General features: G+C 42.9%; 1 protein-coding gene across 1 annotated transcript in view; it reads right to left on the reverse strand.

Annotated features, from left to right (window-relative positions):
• The window catches only part of LOC120853605 (neurexin-3-like), a 43384-nt gene extending 27177 nt beyond the window's left edge, over positions 1 to 16207 (reverse strand). The window contains exons 1-3 of the mRNA XM_040227571.1: positions 16129 to 16207; positions 15929 to 15982; positions 6264 to 6383 (exon numbers count right to left, since the gene is read on the reverse strand). Coding sequence (XP_040083505.1) covers positions 6264 to 6383; positions 15929 to 15982; positions 16129 to 16207 — 253 coding nt within the window. The remainder of the gene's footprint in view (positions 1 to 6263; positions 6384 to 15928; positions 15983 to 16128) is intronic.
• Between the last annotated feature and the right edge of the window lie 223 nt (positions 16208 to 16430).

Here is a 16430-nt window from a genome sequence, read left to right on the forward strand (position 1 = left end):
GCTGCTTTCAAATTTCAGAGGAAAGAGGAGTTAACTTGGGAGAAAAATAATAGGGAAAAAGCAAGACTACGGAAGAGTCCCTATATGACAGGAACTCTGTAACCACCATCAAATGCCACAATCACACACAAAAAAAGGTGTAGATAGGCATTGCTCTATTGCTTCAGAGGTGAGGACACTGTGCTTAGTGTTCCAGAGGGCAGTTTATCACAGGTCATATAGGTGGTAAATGGTAGACCCCCCCGAACTGAACACAGGGGTGTATCATGCATCTCAAAGCCCATATCTTCTCTTGTACGGATACACTGTTTCTGGTGAAAACACTTGACTCATTCCTTACATCATTGTCCAAGAAAAGTTGTAGATGGAATTTAACTGATGAAATTTCCACACAGAAGTTGCTGTGATGAGTTCACACTCCTTTCCAGCAGCCGAAAATTGTAACATCACCCATCTAACACACAAGACTCTTGAGAGTCCCTTGGACTGCAAGGAGATACAACCAGTCCATCCTAAAGGAAATCAGTCCTGAATACTCATTGGAAGGACTGATGCTGAAGCTGAAACTCCAATACTTTGGCCACCTGATGCAAAGAACTGACTCACTGGAAAAGAGTGGGAAAAATTGAAGGCAGGAGAAGGGAACGACAGTGGATGAGATGGTTGGATGGCATCACCAACTCAATGGACATGAGTCTGGGTAAGCTCCAGGAGTTGGCAATGGGCAAGGAGGCCTGGCGTGCTGTGGTCCATGGAGTTGCAAGAAGTCAGACACAACTGAGTGGCTGAACTGAACTGAGGTGAATGTATTCCTTACCGTTCCCAGGATAGGCATGCGTCCCTGGCTCCTGTTCACGCACTCACTGCTATAGTTCACCGCTGGCCAGAGAGCAGTTAACAGACCAGCCCTCAGAGTACAGGAGTTTGTTGAGAGCATAAACCTACTGAAAATTTTAGCCAAGTTCAACCTGTAAATTTCCACAAGTGGATGAACATGTAAGCTCTGAGGCTTGACTGCCTGGGTTACATAACTTTCCTGTGGCTCAGTTTCCTTGTGAAATCAGCATGAAGTTATCAGGATGAAATGTACCAGTATGTATAAAAGACAGAACACAGTCCCGTAGCTATAAACTAATTACACAGCTTTCCTTTTTCCCTTTTCTCTGACGTCTGCTAAGAATTTCCTGGAGACTTCACCTTATTGCTTTCTCTCTTTCACCAGAACACAAGCTCTTTGTAAGTAGGGACCACTCCTTGCCTCTTCCGTGTGCCCCATACTGGCGGAGGGGCTGGAGCACAGCAAGCACCCCTCACATCTGGGGAAGGAGGCTGCATGTGAGACATCTGCTTTGGAGTCAGCCTTAAGAGTTGGCCAACACTGACAGCAAAGAAATAATGGGAGAGGCTTGACCACCCACGCCCACAGATGGGGGGAGAGAAGTTAAGAAAACAAAGGCTTATAAAGCTTAGTAAAGAGTGCACATTTTGCCCACAATCCTCCAGCTCTAACACTCTCACATCCTTTTCTCCATGTTATAGCAACATTTTTCAAGAGTATATGCTGTGAAATGCTTTCAGTTCAGTTCAGTTGCTCAGTCATGTCTGACTCATTGTGACCCCATGGACTGCAGCATGCCAATCTTCCCTGTCCATCACCAACTCCCGGTGATGCCATTGAGTCGGTGATGCCAACCAACCATCTCATCCTCTGCCGTCCCCTTCTTCTCCTGCCTTCAATATTTCCCAGCATCAGGGTCTTTTCAAATGGGTCAGTTCTTTGCGTCAGGTGGCCAAAGTACTGGAGTTTCAGCTTCAGCATCAGTCCTTCCAATGAACACCCAGGACTGATCTCCTTAAGATGGACTGGTTGGATCTCCTTGCAGGCCAAGGGACTCTCAAGAGTCTTCTCCAACACCACAGTTCAAAAGCATCAATTCTTTGGTGCTCAACTTTCTTTATAGTCCCAACTCTCACATCCATACATGACCACTGGAAAAACCATTGCCTTGACTAGACAGACCTTTGTTGGCAAATTAATGTCTCTGCTTTTTAATATGCTGTCTAGGTTGGTCATAACTTTCCTTCCAAGGAGTAAGCGTCTTTTAATTCCATGGCTGCAATCACCATCTGCAGTGATTTTGGAGCCCCCTCCCCAAAAAAAGTCTGTCACTGTTTCCACTGTTTCCCCATCTGTTTGCCATGAAGTGATGGGACCGGATGCCATGATCTTTGTTTTCTGAATGTTGATTTTTAAGCCAACTTTTTCACTCTCCTCTTTTGCTTTCATCAAGAGGCTTTTTAGTTCTTCTTTGCTTTCTTGCACTCATCTCACAAGCTAGTAAAGTAAAATGCTTTAGAAATTTAAAAAAAGTTCTGGTACCAAATAAGTTGGGCAGACACTGCATAGGCAATTTTTGATGATGAGCAAGGGATATTAGCATATTAAAGCTCCTAACAGGTCTTTCAATAAAGAATTCTACTGCATTTTGTTTACCCTATTGTATCCAAATTGATCTCAATATTTTTTTTTTTACTAACATGAGAAATTTTTCTTGGAAAATGATGCTCTACATACAGCTTGGTGTGGTTTGTGCTATATATAGGGTGAAGGAAGGAAAGGAAAAGGCTAACATGGACCAGAGGAGTAAAATTTTAAAGGAAAAGAAAAGGTGAAATTCTATACCAGAAAGAAGCTCCAGGTGGAGTGGGAAGTTCCTGAAGCATTGGGTACCCATGCTGAGGAGCATAATTTACGTGATGTATTCTGTTATCATTTTTTAAAGATTTATTTTTAAAAGTATTTATTTTTATTTGGCCACACTAGACCTTAGTTTGGGCCTGTGGGATCTAGTTCCCTGACCAGGGATCGAACCCAGGCCCTCGGTATCAGGAGCACAGAGTCTTAGCCACTGGACCACCAGGGAAATTCCTAATTTACTCTTAATAATAGAAATCCAGCTCAGCCAATCAATTGATCAATCCTGATTAACTGTCAACTGAACTTAGTATTTTTCCAGGAACACATTATATTACAATAAATTAAAACCACCAGGCTAAGGACTATTTCTTTCCTAGCTTGTGATTTCTTATGAGTCTGACCTATTCTTTGCATCCATTTCTACAAAACTAGCTGAAAATCTGACATCCTGGGGGACCTTAAACAGCATGAAAGGCATTACTAAATAAGTCAGTAAGACACTACTTAATAACCTGAAGACCGTGTGGTATTTTAGTTTCATTGCCTGATTTTATGACTTCTGTGAGCTAAAATTAAAATTCCCAAACCCCTTATCACTGTAAGAAGCAACCCAAGGCTGCAGCTCATAAGCAAAATAGCTCTTTTCTTCTCCCAAATTTCTTTATCTGCATGGCTCCATTTTTTCCCCATCAGCAGCAAAGTAGGGGGTATGGTGGGGCTCATTAATTTCTAATATCAAATTATTGGATGACTTGGGCATCCATGGTTTAATCCTGCAGTTTAATTATTAGTGGTTAAGAGAAAGCACACTTTATAATTACCTTTATTCTAAAATTTCTATAAAAGAATACTGAGGGAGACAATATACATTACTGTATTCTCAGTCCTGCAGTTCTTAGATTTCAGGGCATATAGTTTCCCCGTGGAAATAAATGGAAAGCACTGTCTGCAGAGAGAGGGGTGAGGTCGCCATCTAGTGGCTGTTTATTCAAAACACGCCGCAAAGAGCACTATTGGCTTTCCTGGGCTGAACCCAGAGAAGTCAGAGAGGGACGTGGGGTGTATCACAGCTCCCTTTGAGGGCTCCTTTCTGCACTCCCTCACGGGGAGTTGTTGAATAATTAATTCAGGTTGGCTATGGGTTCTAAAGCTTACAATCATTTTTACATCTCTTTGATATATTCATTACATAAAGCTCAGTTACCCTTCAGGCATATAGAACAGTAACTTCACCCCCCAATACTAAGTTATGTCTCTGTACAATTGGAGGGTAATGGCTTATTGCTCCAGTTCTGTTTGTCTTCTCTGAGGGAAGGAAGGAGGTGAGTACTACTGTCTACCTTCTGAAATGTATTCCTCACCTCACCTCAATCCATTCCACTATATTGTACCTATGGTGTAAGACAAATCATTTTATTAGGATAAACTTTGAAGTCTAACAAGCAGTTTGATTGGGTCAAATCACACAGACATGAATTTAGAGTATAATCTTACACCTGCCTCTAAATTCATGCTCCCCTTACGTAAAATGACAACAAGAACATTCTACTTGCACGGCAATGGTGTACTTTAGAAGATTAAAGGAGCTGATATGTGTAAAACAGCTAAGCCAGTATCTAATGCCAGCTGGCACTAGATATATGTGGGTCTTCTGCCTGTATCCAGGCTCTCATTCCTGACTTACACACAGACACACACACACACAGACACACACACAGACACACACACACACGGCTTACTACAAGGCCCAACTCCATAAGCACAGACTCTCAGGCTCATAATTATAAAACTAAATTACAGAACCAAACATTGCAGAGACTTAATGCTGTAAACAGCCTTAGCAATAATAGAATTTCAAGTTTAGAAGTTTTAAGTTTTAATAGAATTTCAAAATGAGGAAATAAGGAAAGGGAGGTTTAGCATTATTTCTATCCCAAAGGTATAAGGCATTTTAGTGACAGTGACTATTAAACCAAAGGATCCTGACTCAAATTTGACTGTCAAATTCACAGAAGACATTGTAAATATGGCTTAGGCCCCTGATTTCAACTCGCAGGCCCAGAAATGTTAAGTGACTTTCACAAAATCCTGCAGAGAATCAGCATTAGGGCCCAGGTCTCCTGACACCAGCAGCATTCCACATAACACCCCATCCTGCCTGACATTTTCCTTTCCCACATAGACAAGAAGATATGCACTGCTCTAGAATATTGGAGAGTATAAATTTTAAAATGCCTCATGTAAGATGCAAGGAGGTCCAACCAGTCCATTCTAAAGGAGATCAGTCGTGGGTGTTCATTGGAAGGACTGATGCTGAAGCTGAAACTCCAATCCTTTGGCCACCTCATGCGAAGAGTTGACCCATTGGAAAAGACTCTGATGCTGGGAGGGATTGGGGGCAGGAGGAGAAGGGGACAACAGAGGATGAGATGGCTGGATGGCATCACTGACTCAACAGACATGAGTTTGGGTGAACTCTGGGAGTTGGTGATGGACAGGGAGGTCTGGCGTGCTCCAATTCATGGGGTCACAAAGAATTGGACTGAGCAACTGAACTGAACTGAAGATGCATTAAAGATGCCTTCTCTCTTCTGCCCTAGATCTTACTAAATGATCCATCAAATTCTGCCCAAAGATCTACCTTCATAAGCCACTCCAGATTTCTCCAGCTCAAATTGATACTTTTCTCTCCAGATTGAAAATTATAATCTTGCTTACCCAAATAGGAATCTCATTATATATTCCCTGACTTATTTTCAAATTCCCAAGTCTTATCTAATACACAAAATTGATTCATTGTCGAAGGAAACAGGTAATCTTGTGTGCTTCCTTTATAACTTCTACAATCCTTAGCATATTCATGACATACACCAGGCTATCAAGAAATGCTTACTGCTTGAGTGAGGCTCTGAATGCTTGTTTATGTATGTAAAGATTCATTCACTTACTCCTTGCCCTCCTAAAATGTAAATTCCACCAGACCCAGGACTTGCCTAATTGCCCACCACCACATTCCCAGCACCATCTAAAGCAGGACTTGGGACACAGTAGGCAGTCAATTAATAATGACTAAATAAATTATTAAATAAATGAATAATTATTGAGCACCTTCTAAGTGTCATGTACTGCTTTTGAGACTTACTTACACCTATAAAGTTTTGAATTTCTGATTTACCCATCTCCCTCTACTAGAGAGTGACTCACTCAGAAGGGAAGGAACTAGCACTTGGGGTGACTGACAAGTGAGTTTTGAGTAACTGAGTAATAGAAGGATCTCGAGAACTCTATATCCTTTCTCCAGACACACACTCTATGCCTAAGGAGAGAGTCCCATCAATGTAACCACAGTAGTGGAGACATTCGGCGATACAGATCAGTGAAAAGGGATTCTGAAAATAGAGAGGCAGATCTTCTTGGTCTTACCTGAGCTTGTTAATAGAGAACAAGACATGTGACTTCCATTTAGCAAAATACAAGGTTTTCAAAACAAAAAACCCTTTGCTCACTGAATGACCAAAAGGAGTCTGAGAGAAGAGAGAGACCAAGGTCTCCAGAGCTTACTCACCCTCAGCTACATCATCGTCCACGGTCAACTTAAGGCTTTTTCCTCTCCGCACCACCCGGACGGTGTGCCATTCATTGTCGTTGAGCTTCTGCCCTGCATACAGGGTCTCTGGTCCTTTGCCTAAGGGCAGTGGTAAGTGCCAAAGTTAGGATCAACCTTAAATGTAGTGTTCGTGGCATCAGAGTTGTCAAAGCCACACTGGTGCATATGACCCAGCAACGCTCAAGCAGTCAACCCCCTCCAGAGCCCATCTGAGTCTCGGGGACACTCTGCAGAAGTCCCCAATGCAAAATTTCAACTGAATCATAATGGATAATAACAAGTAAGTATCCTCTTTTATCCGTAGGTACAAGACATTTTAAATGGCCATCCAACATTTACAGGAAATAGTAGTCGGCTGTCATTCTGTTTCCCAAAGTCTTAGACTTCAGGTGAATTTCTTGAAGAAACAAGAAATTCATTATATATTCTTTTAGAACCATTTGATCACCCAGGCATAATACACCAGTCTGGCTTTCAGAGAATATCCACCAATTGGATGAGAAAAGAGCTCTGCAATCTATGTTTTTAATTTGACATTTCCATTAACCCGTGGTCTTACCAGAATTCAGTGACTATATGAATCACAGTGGTAATCATTACAATAATAATAATGTCAAGGTCTAAACTCCATTATAAATAATGCTCCTGAAGGGAATACAATGGGCCTCAGACTTACTCACTGTTCATCATCTTCCAAAAAGATACAAAGACCTAAAAAATGAAATAATGCAAAATTGCAAAACTGAACCTGTTTAGGTCAAAAGAATGTTCAGTAAAATGTGCCACTAAATAAAGGAACAAACCAAACTGTCCCAGAAGATTCATAATCAAGATGCTCAAGATGACATTTAGGTGAATCCTTGGAAGGATCGGGTGTTATGATAAATGATGGTATTTAGGGGCAGGAGTTGGCAAGACAAATGTTGAGGCATCAAAACAGATGAAGGGGAGAAGAACATCATGTTCCACTCATTCACTACAGAACTGAGATGTAAGTTGAAAAGACAAAGAAGATTGCATAGAACTAGAACTCTTTAGAAAAAGTTTGCTCTCTCTACATACATAGCTGATCCCTTGCAGAAAGATGCTGCTTCAATCTTCCTACATTAGTCTCAGTATATGGAAAGTCTTATTTCTGGAAATACCTTGCAAAAAAATAAACATCTAACTGGGCAATACAAGGATTGGCATCTATGGTTAGTAGGCATTTGTAATATTTCAGAAGACCACACACTCAGCTCCAGCATATAGGAGCACAGGGCCAGGCACACAGTAGGAGCTTTAATGAGTGCTTGTTGAATAACTGATGTCTACCTAGATCTTTATTTTTTCGGAAACAATCAAAATAAGGTCAGTATACTCTTATCTAAGTAATTTTGAAAATCATTATATAACTTTTACTAGCCAGTCTTCCCACTCCTCTACCGCCAAGACTGAAAATATTCTGTTTTTTAGGGGAGAAAAGAAAACAGAGTATCACTTGAGTAGAGCTCTTTTAGGATGGGTAATTTTAAATTAGACCCTTTAATGTTGAGTAATTAGCATTTCTATTAAGTTCTGGTTATTAAGAGTTATGATAGTAGTTGCAGTTTGGAGAAATTTCCTTCTTGAAAAGCAAACAAGCTCTCAAAGTGGAAAGGTTTCTTTTAATCACAAGGTCTTCAGCCAGTAATTTGTGTTTAATATTTTTCAGAATGTACCTCTACTCCAAGGGCAATCCGTATTTATAAAAGTTCTGAGAATTCAGTGAAGAAACTTAGAAGTGACCACATATACCCAGAATTCAATGATGATGCCATGAGACCAGTGAATCTTGAGGAAAAAAATAATTCTACAACAAACAATTTAATACTCAGTCTTAGCCTCCGTTAAGTATGCCTGTCTTTGATATTATCTAAAATGTATACACTGTATACAGGCTTTTTCCTACACTTCAGCTGGTTAGGTAGCACTGTTCATGGTCTCATTAAGTTCAGGCCTGGGAGTGATACGTCTCTGCTTTACAACAGCAAACTCTGTGGGCCTTGAGGAGAGGGACCCACATATCACGTGGGGACTTTTGAAGCAAGAACAGATGTTCTCAGAAGAAACAAATCTGCCTTTGTTTTTTTTTTTTTTTAATGTTTTTATCCTCTTTATTCTACATGCAAATGCTTCAACAGGAAAGAATAAAGTAATGAAAGATGTGGAAAATATTGGCTATAGAGGCAGAACTGCTACAAATGCAGGCTATTTAAAGAGCTCTTATAGGTGACATCTGTTCTTGAGACAATTTCTGCACATCACTGAATTTTTAGGACTGGGGACAAGATAAAAGGACAAAGACTAACACAACCATAGTCAGTTTTAGGGCATGGCTACATTAGCGCCATGTCAGCCACAGAAATTAAAACATTTGCCTCAGCCCAACGTGTCTTAAATGCCACTGATATTTTAAAAGTTAAGTACTTCTGGAGTCCTTGAAATACTGACTATGGCCAAATTCAAACTCTGACTCTAAAACTTTAGGATGTGATGGACTATGACTAAAAATGTTGGAAAAAAAAAAAAAAACAGTGCCCTTCCATGCCCTACAGTTAATTATACTTGATATCTCCAACCCCCCTAATCCTCACTGCTCTAAGAGTGGGGGAAAAAATTCACAGTCATTTCCTTAAAATGGCAGAGAAACAAGTATTGTTTGATATTTATTTTTCGAGCAATAAATAAGAGAAATCTCAGTGAGCTTCTGGAAAACGCTTGGCCTCCCAAAGTGGAAAGTCAATGGCATTTATCTTTAATCAAGCCAAAAGGTCAATTTGTCCTACTAGAAGGAAAGTGAGGTTTAAACTCAGCTGGAAATAGAGGGGAAGAGCACGCCTAACCGGTAGCCTAAGCAAAAAAATGGATTGATAAGTGAAGCCAGAAGCAGACACCAGCTGAAAGTCGAAACAGACCAAGGGACAGGTTTCAGGAATAAAAGGAGTTAGTCTGGGACAACTTCTCTGGCAGATTCAAGCGCAAAGTGTCAGAAAAACAACAAATGGAAAGAGCTCTTTACTGTTAAGTAAATGATGGTCCAGATAAGGAAGAAATCATCGTTTAAGCTGAGATGTAAAACGGAACTGGTGAGAACGTAAACATATATATAAATCAAAGCTATTGATTTTCCAGCACTGTCCTTTTCTTTTCAGGAATTTGGAGAAGTATGATCTGCAATTGGGTACATATTACATGCATCTCCTTTTTTTAATAGTTTACGTAATAAATATTGATCACAAAGCAATCTTCTGATGCCCTTTAGACTGCTGAGATCATCAATGTCTTATCTAAATACAGGAAACTAACAAGTTGTCTGATATCCCTTAGTTGAACTTTCCAGGTAATGACACCCATGACTGGGGTAAAGACGCAGAACTGAAGATGGAGATGGGGCTGTAGCAGTCCGCAGGAGTGGAGCATTGAAGCCGTTTGTTATTGCAGAACAGACAGCTTTCCATGAATCCTCTGAGTAACACCACACCAATGCCCGTTCAGTACAAACTCACTGCAAACTCGGGTAGCATCCTCTCTTGTCGTTAAGGCTGGTCTCCCAGACGATTCTCTGATGAGCAGGGGACAGAGAATGACAATTGTGGATGAAGGACACAAACTAGGCTGTTTTCTCGACCTATCCTACAGTAACCTCAAGGAGGCCGGAGCGAAGAATAAAATAAGAGTGAAAATTAGGAGAAAAGTACCCTTTGGGAGAGAAATCATTGCTGATGGCTTGAAAGCAGATGACCCTCAGATATTAGCAGAATGTTCCTTCTGTTGGAAGACAGGAATGGAAGCGTGTGGGGAAAATCGACATGTGAGCATTACTGAAGGCACACTTCCTCACAAAGTGGACTGTGGATTTTAATTACTTTGAATCTATTTAGTTGTGTGTGTGTGTGTGTGTGTGTGTTTAACAGACCATTCACATTACATTAATTTGTTATTCCCCCCAGGAGCAATATAACCAGAAAAACTACAAAATATCCAAATATTTCGTATTTCAATAATTTGTCAATGTACTTCTAAGACCTGTCCGAACCAACTAAACCAGATGGTTTTGCTCATATGCAGGGAGTAGAAATTCCTTCCATGTTCCACAAAGTGCTATTTCTGAAAGAGGGTGGGTAGCATTTAGGAACTTTTTGTGCAGGGACTAAGACCTGCCCCACAATCACCGAACATCTTGCTATTTGTGCAGGAAGGGAAAGGAATGACAACCTGATTTCTCTTGGAACTTGCTTTGCATGAATCAGGACTCTTACAACGAATAAAAAAAGATGAAATTCACTCCTTTAGAAAGGTATAGTGAAATGCATGTGGTTATACATCTAAATGATATGACAGATACACAAAATGGACTCTATTAGGTTTAATGAACACCAAAAAATATTTAAAGACCAAAAACTTACCTTCTTTCCACTGGCACCTTCGGTTGGACTCGCTGAGCTATGACACACACTTTCCTAAGCCTGTAGCACTATATATTTTATGAATCGTCCTCTCCAGAGAGGAGAGGTTCAGCAAGTAAAAGCATGGGGGGAGGAAGAAAAGGGAGGAACTGAAGAATAAGGAGGGTGACAGGCAAGTAGGGAAAACAAGTATTTTATTCATACCGCACCCCCGCCAAATTTCAGGTTCTGCTTGTTTTCTTTGGGCTAACAACCCAACAGAGTGTGAGAGGTGTTTTGTTTTAAAAAATGGTTTTTTTTTTAATCAAAAGAATTCATTTTGGTGGGGGCGGGGGGAAAGCTTAAACCATATTTACTTATAGAGCCAGTTTGGTGAAACATTTCAAAAAGATCATTTCATCCTCACCCGAATCCTCAGGACTCAGGAAGAACTGCCGTACTTGCTGCAACAGATGTGAAAAGCAAAAGAGGCCTTCTGGAAGCTGGTATTAGGAGGTCTTCCCGTGAGTACGCAAGAAAGAGAAGCCACCAACTCACCCAGCGTGAGCCCAGGGTCACTCCTGGAGGCCGGACTCTAGTCAAAACCCACGGAAGACACGACTGGTATTTATGGGGCTTGAATAGTTCCATGGACAGAGTAGCCTGGCAGGCTACAGTCCTGGGGGTCACAAAGAAGCAGACACAACTGAGCGCACGTGCACACGCGTGTGTGCATCCACGCACGCGTGCACACACACCCCCATCAGACCCACCCCGTGCAGCATGCCCATCTCTGGCTGCCATTCCTTTCCTGTGCTCACCCTCTGCTCTGCTTTTCCAGCTGCTGAGAGCCTCCTGCTAGTGGCCCCCGACCACACATCAGAGGGTCTATCCACATGCTTAACAAATGGCCATGGGTTTCCCAGGTGGCACTCGTGGTAAAGAACCAGCCTGACAATGCAGTGGATGTAAGAGACAGGGGATCGATCCCTGGGTGGGGAAGATCCCCTGGAGGAGGGCATGGACACCCACTCCAGTGCTCCTGCCTGGAGAATCCCCGGGACGGAGCAGCCTGGCGGGCTACCATCCACAGGATCACACAGAGTCGGACACGACTGAACCGACTTAGCACATAAGCAGTGGAGCGTCAGCCTGGCACAGGCACCATCCCAGGTGTGAAGGGTAGGGAAATGAACAAGACAGGCCGGGCCCTCACCCTTTACAGAGCTCACAGGCTACTCTGGGTGGGAGATGGTGAAGGGTAAAACTAAAATGAAAGAACACGGGACAGCTTCAGACAGGGCTGAGTTCTTCGAAGGAAGCAGAACAGGGTAATGCAATGAGAAGTGATCGGGGTGGGCAGCGGGAATAGAGGATTGGCTGCAGAGCAGAATGCTCCAGAAAGTCTTCTCGGAGGTGACGACTCTATTCAGGCCCTGTCCCGGGTTGGATGAAGAGCTATTTAGTGAGATGGCACACTGGAGAAGGAGCCAAGCGTGCAAAAGCATGAGACGATGGGGACAGCCAGAGCAGAAGCCCAAAATGAGGCTGGTATGTTGGGAGAACAGAAAAAAGTCCATGATGTCTGGAGCTTGCACCCAAGGGCGAGTGTGTCGCAGGAGAGAAGGCTGCAGTATAGACAGAATCCAGATCACAACCTCTAGAACCTAAAAGTTCTAGAAAGTGTTAGTCACTCAGTCGTGCCCAACTCTTTTCAACCCTATGGACTGCAGCCAGCCAGGCTCTTCTATTCATGGGATTCTCCAGGCAAGAACACTGGAGTGGGTAACCGTTTCCTTCTCCAGGGGATCTTTCTGATCCAGGGATGAAAACTCCAGTCTCCTGCATCGCAGGCAGATTCTTTACTGTCTGAGTCACCAGGGAAGTCCTCTAGAATCTGAATGCTGCTCTAAGTGTTGCTTTAAATCCTCTCCTTCCCTTGGGAAGTTTTCAACAAGGGAACGATACTGAATTTAAGTTTTAAAACTCACTGCAGACGCTATGGATGCACTGGCCCAGCAGAGATCAACAGCAAGACAAGGAGGGGTACTAAAGAGCTTTGCCTTTAAGGCAAAAAAATTAAAATGCCTTGGACCAGGGAGGCACCAGTAGAAACAGAAATGGTGAGTTTTGGATATATTTTTAGAAGTAAGGTCAACAGTACTTGGAGATTAGTTTGGGAGGTGAACTGGAAGTAGCAGGGGAAAAGAGAAGAATCAGGGATGATTCCCAGATTTGGGCTGAGAACCTGGGGGATGGAAGAGAAAGACTCCAGGAAGAGTTAAGACACAACTGATCCTATTAGCCAAGGGAGCTTGCCTCTGCTATTTGTGTCTTTTCTCCCTAACATCAGTCACACTTGGTACCATCTCCTGGCAGCCTCCTGGGGATGAGAAGTGTGGCTCAGAGTTCATTGCTTATGTGATTGTCTTAGCACAGTGCTAATTTGCACCTTAAGCCACCACTGCTACTAATGACGCGAAGTCGCTGAGTTTCTGTTGGATTTCTTTCCAGTCTCTGGCTCTGTCTTTCTCTCCTCTCTTCCACCCTTCCTTCCTTCCTTTCCCTCCCTCCTTCCTTTCTTCCCCTTTCCCTGTCCCCCTGCCTCTCTCCCTCCCTTCCTTCCTTTTTAATTTTTTTCTCCCGGCATGGTTTCGGTTACACACTCCAGCCCACCCTTAGGAATGGAACAAGGGGCGGCTCTAACACGACAAAGCAAACACTGGCAACTCATTCAACAGGATCTTTACACATGGTGATCACAGCGTAAACCGAACACGGTTCATCCCATCAAGGAGAACAGAGCAAGACTGTTTCGAAATGGAATGAATCCAGAGCAGATAAAGGAACAAAGGACTTCACAAAAGATGAGAAAAAAATTCTCGCTCACAATTTCCTGGCAAATCTCTCCTATAAGTCATAAATTTACAGCCCTGCTTAGGAGTGAGTGGAGGACAATCTTAGGATTTCTCGTGATAATCTCTCTCCATGAAGCCACTTTTCAAGAGATGAGGGCAATCTGCGCAGGGATAGGCAGAACGACGTTTTTGCAGATACTGATTCTACTCTTGTTTCTTTTTAAAAAGAGCTTTCTAAAATACACTAGTACTTTTCCTACCACCGTCAGGATATAATTAATACAAATTAGTCTTCCTTTGATTATTTAAAATGTTATTCCAAGACTTCCCTGGTGGTCCAGGGATTAAGACTCTGCCTTCCAGCATAAGGGAGGCGGGTTTGATCCCTGGTCTGGGAGCACCCCTTGCATCCCATATGCCTCAGAGCCCAAAATCCAGACATAAAACAGGAGCAATATTGTAACAAATTCAATAAAGGCTTTAAACAAATGTTATGCTTTAGGACCTCGCTACATGATCTTGCTGTTTAGCACCGAAGACACAGATTTGGAAGCTGACAGAAACTCAGCTAAAGAGACTTTAAGCAGTATATACACTAGAACATGCTCTCCTAACATCCTCCTAATACATTTCTAACTCGTGTTTCCTTGTAAACTGACCCTTTTGTGTTGGAAAAAAACAGAATTTTAAACTGTCCAATTATGAACTGAAAGGTCTCGTTCATTACTAATAATTAATATTATGCTTGAAACAGGGATTAAGAAAGCCATAAGACACCTTCCACTAGTCTTCTTTGATATACACTCATGACTGGTCTACCTCCATCCATCACTTCTCAGCCTTCTCTGGCCATGCCAGCTCGAAGTGTTCACCCGTTCACTAATTCATCAGTACTTTTATACTGTCAATCATCACTCTCTTCTTTGCATTACAGTTTTTTTTTTAATTCTTAGTGCCTCCACTTCTATGCCCTTTAAGAAAGAACATGCTACCTTGGTAATCCCTAGCAATGAGGCAGAGTGTCTTATACCAAGAAGGTATGCAACGTAATAGGGAAAAAAACAAAAAAAAACCTCAAGCAGCAAGTGAATAAACAGAATTGAATAGATTAAATAACAAATTAGTAGATAGGCTGAGGGGAGGTGAAGAGTTACAAGCAGTATTTCGGCAATAGAATGAATTGGACCAATCCAGGAAGATACTCAGTATAGTAATAAATACATATAATTGAATTAAGAAGTGAATACATAGGAGCAGAAGAATAAGTAAATGACAGAGTAAATTTGTTGAAGATGGAGGAAGAAGGAGAGCAGAGATACCTGAACGTTGCCTTTTGGCAGCTGAGTGAATTAGACACATTTGAAGCTAAAAGACACCAAGCAACAGACATAAATCAAAACACTACCAATGTATTCATATAGGCACAGTAAAAATATACATACAAAATGAACATTTTTTTTCCCAGCTAAAAGAAAATGTATCCCTCTGGGAAATTCAAATGGGAATGAAGGAGGTACCAAGTACATTGCACACATAATCTTATTTAGGTTCATATTACGAGGCTGATACAGTTTACCCAATTTTACAAACAAAGAGGCAGCGCAAAGCACCGCAAGGTCAAGGTCACACAGCTATGGGACTCAACCCCCAGTCAGAACACCTGCAAAATCTCCGCTTCTCATGGCTCCATCAGGGTCACGCCCCTAGACCGTCCCAGTCCAGGTGAATGAGGAGTGAGTCCAAGTGAGTCCGGGTAAAGAACACGGAGAAAATGGGGAACGCTGCTTAATTCGAAACAGAAAATCTAATCTGAGGGGGTCAATGAAAAGTAGCACCTGATTTCACTTCACTTTTTCAATTTTCAAGACTAGGATCTAGTCCTAGCACTCGCTGCTGCTGCTGCTAAGTCGCTTCAGTCGTGCCCGACTCTGTGCGACCCCAGAGACGGCAGCTCACCAGGCTCCTCTGTCCCTGGGATTCTCCAGGCAAGAACACTGGAGTGGGTTGCCATTTCCTTCTCTAATGCATGCATGCATGCTAAGTCACTTCAGTCATGTCCGACTCTGTGTGACCACATGGACAGCAGCCCACCAGGCTCCTCTGTCCACGGGATTCTCCAGGCAAGAATACTGGAGTGGGTTGCCATTTCCTTCTCCAAGTCCCAGCACTTAGGACCTATTAATAAAGCCCAAAGAAGGTAAGAGCTAATCTTGGAAATGCACGTGAAGGGTAAACATGCCCCCACATGCTGGTGTCCCAGCAGGTGACACTTTCAAGCCCCCACATCACGTCCACTCAGCCAAGCTCAGATTTCAGCCACGGGGGCAGCAAGCAGTTACTGTAACACACCGCCTCCCACCCAGTCTGACGGTTCCCACCTCAAGCAGGGCCAGCTCCCGGGCCTTCTCCTTGTCTGCACACAAGAGGTACAAATGGGGTGGAGGCTAGCCCACAGGGGCAGGGATGGAGCTGAAGGACAAATGTCTTGACCTCCCGTCCAGGGGACAGACAGCTCTCGGAGGTGCGCGCCACGGCACCTCCCAGCTGCCCCGCTTGTACCTGGCTCACGGCGGAATCCTTGACCGTGGACGCTCACGTCGGTCTGTCTTCTGCCCGCTCCTTCTCTCTGCTCCTTCATTCCCACCTATGGGATCTCTCCCAAGCAAAGCGCCTGACCCAAGTCTTTGTCTCAGCCTCTGTGCTCCCAAGAGGACGCAGACTGTGATGAAACAGGTGGCACGTGCTCCCTTCCTCCCTCGTCACTTACACGGCACAACCACCCTGTGAGATGGGTTGTACCACTTGCCTGATGAGATCCAGAGAGATTAGGTGACTTTCCTGAGGTCACAAGGCTCTTATAT

The sequence above is a fragment of the Oryx dammah genome, unplaced genomic scaffold (assembly GCF_014754425.2).
Source record: "Oryx dammah isolate SB20612 unplaced genomic scaffold, SCBI_Odam_1.1 HiC_scaffold_26, whole genome shotgun sequence".
In the NCBI taxonomy this organism is placed as follows: domain Eukaryota; kingdom Metazoa; phylum Chordata; class Mammalia; order Artiodactyla; family Bovidae; genus Oryx; species Oryx dammah.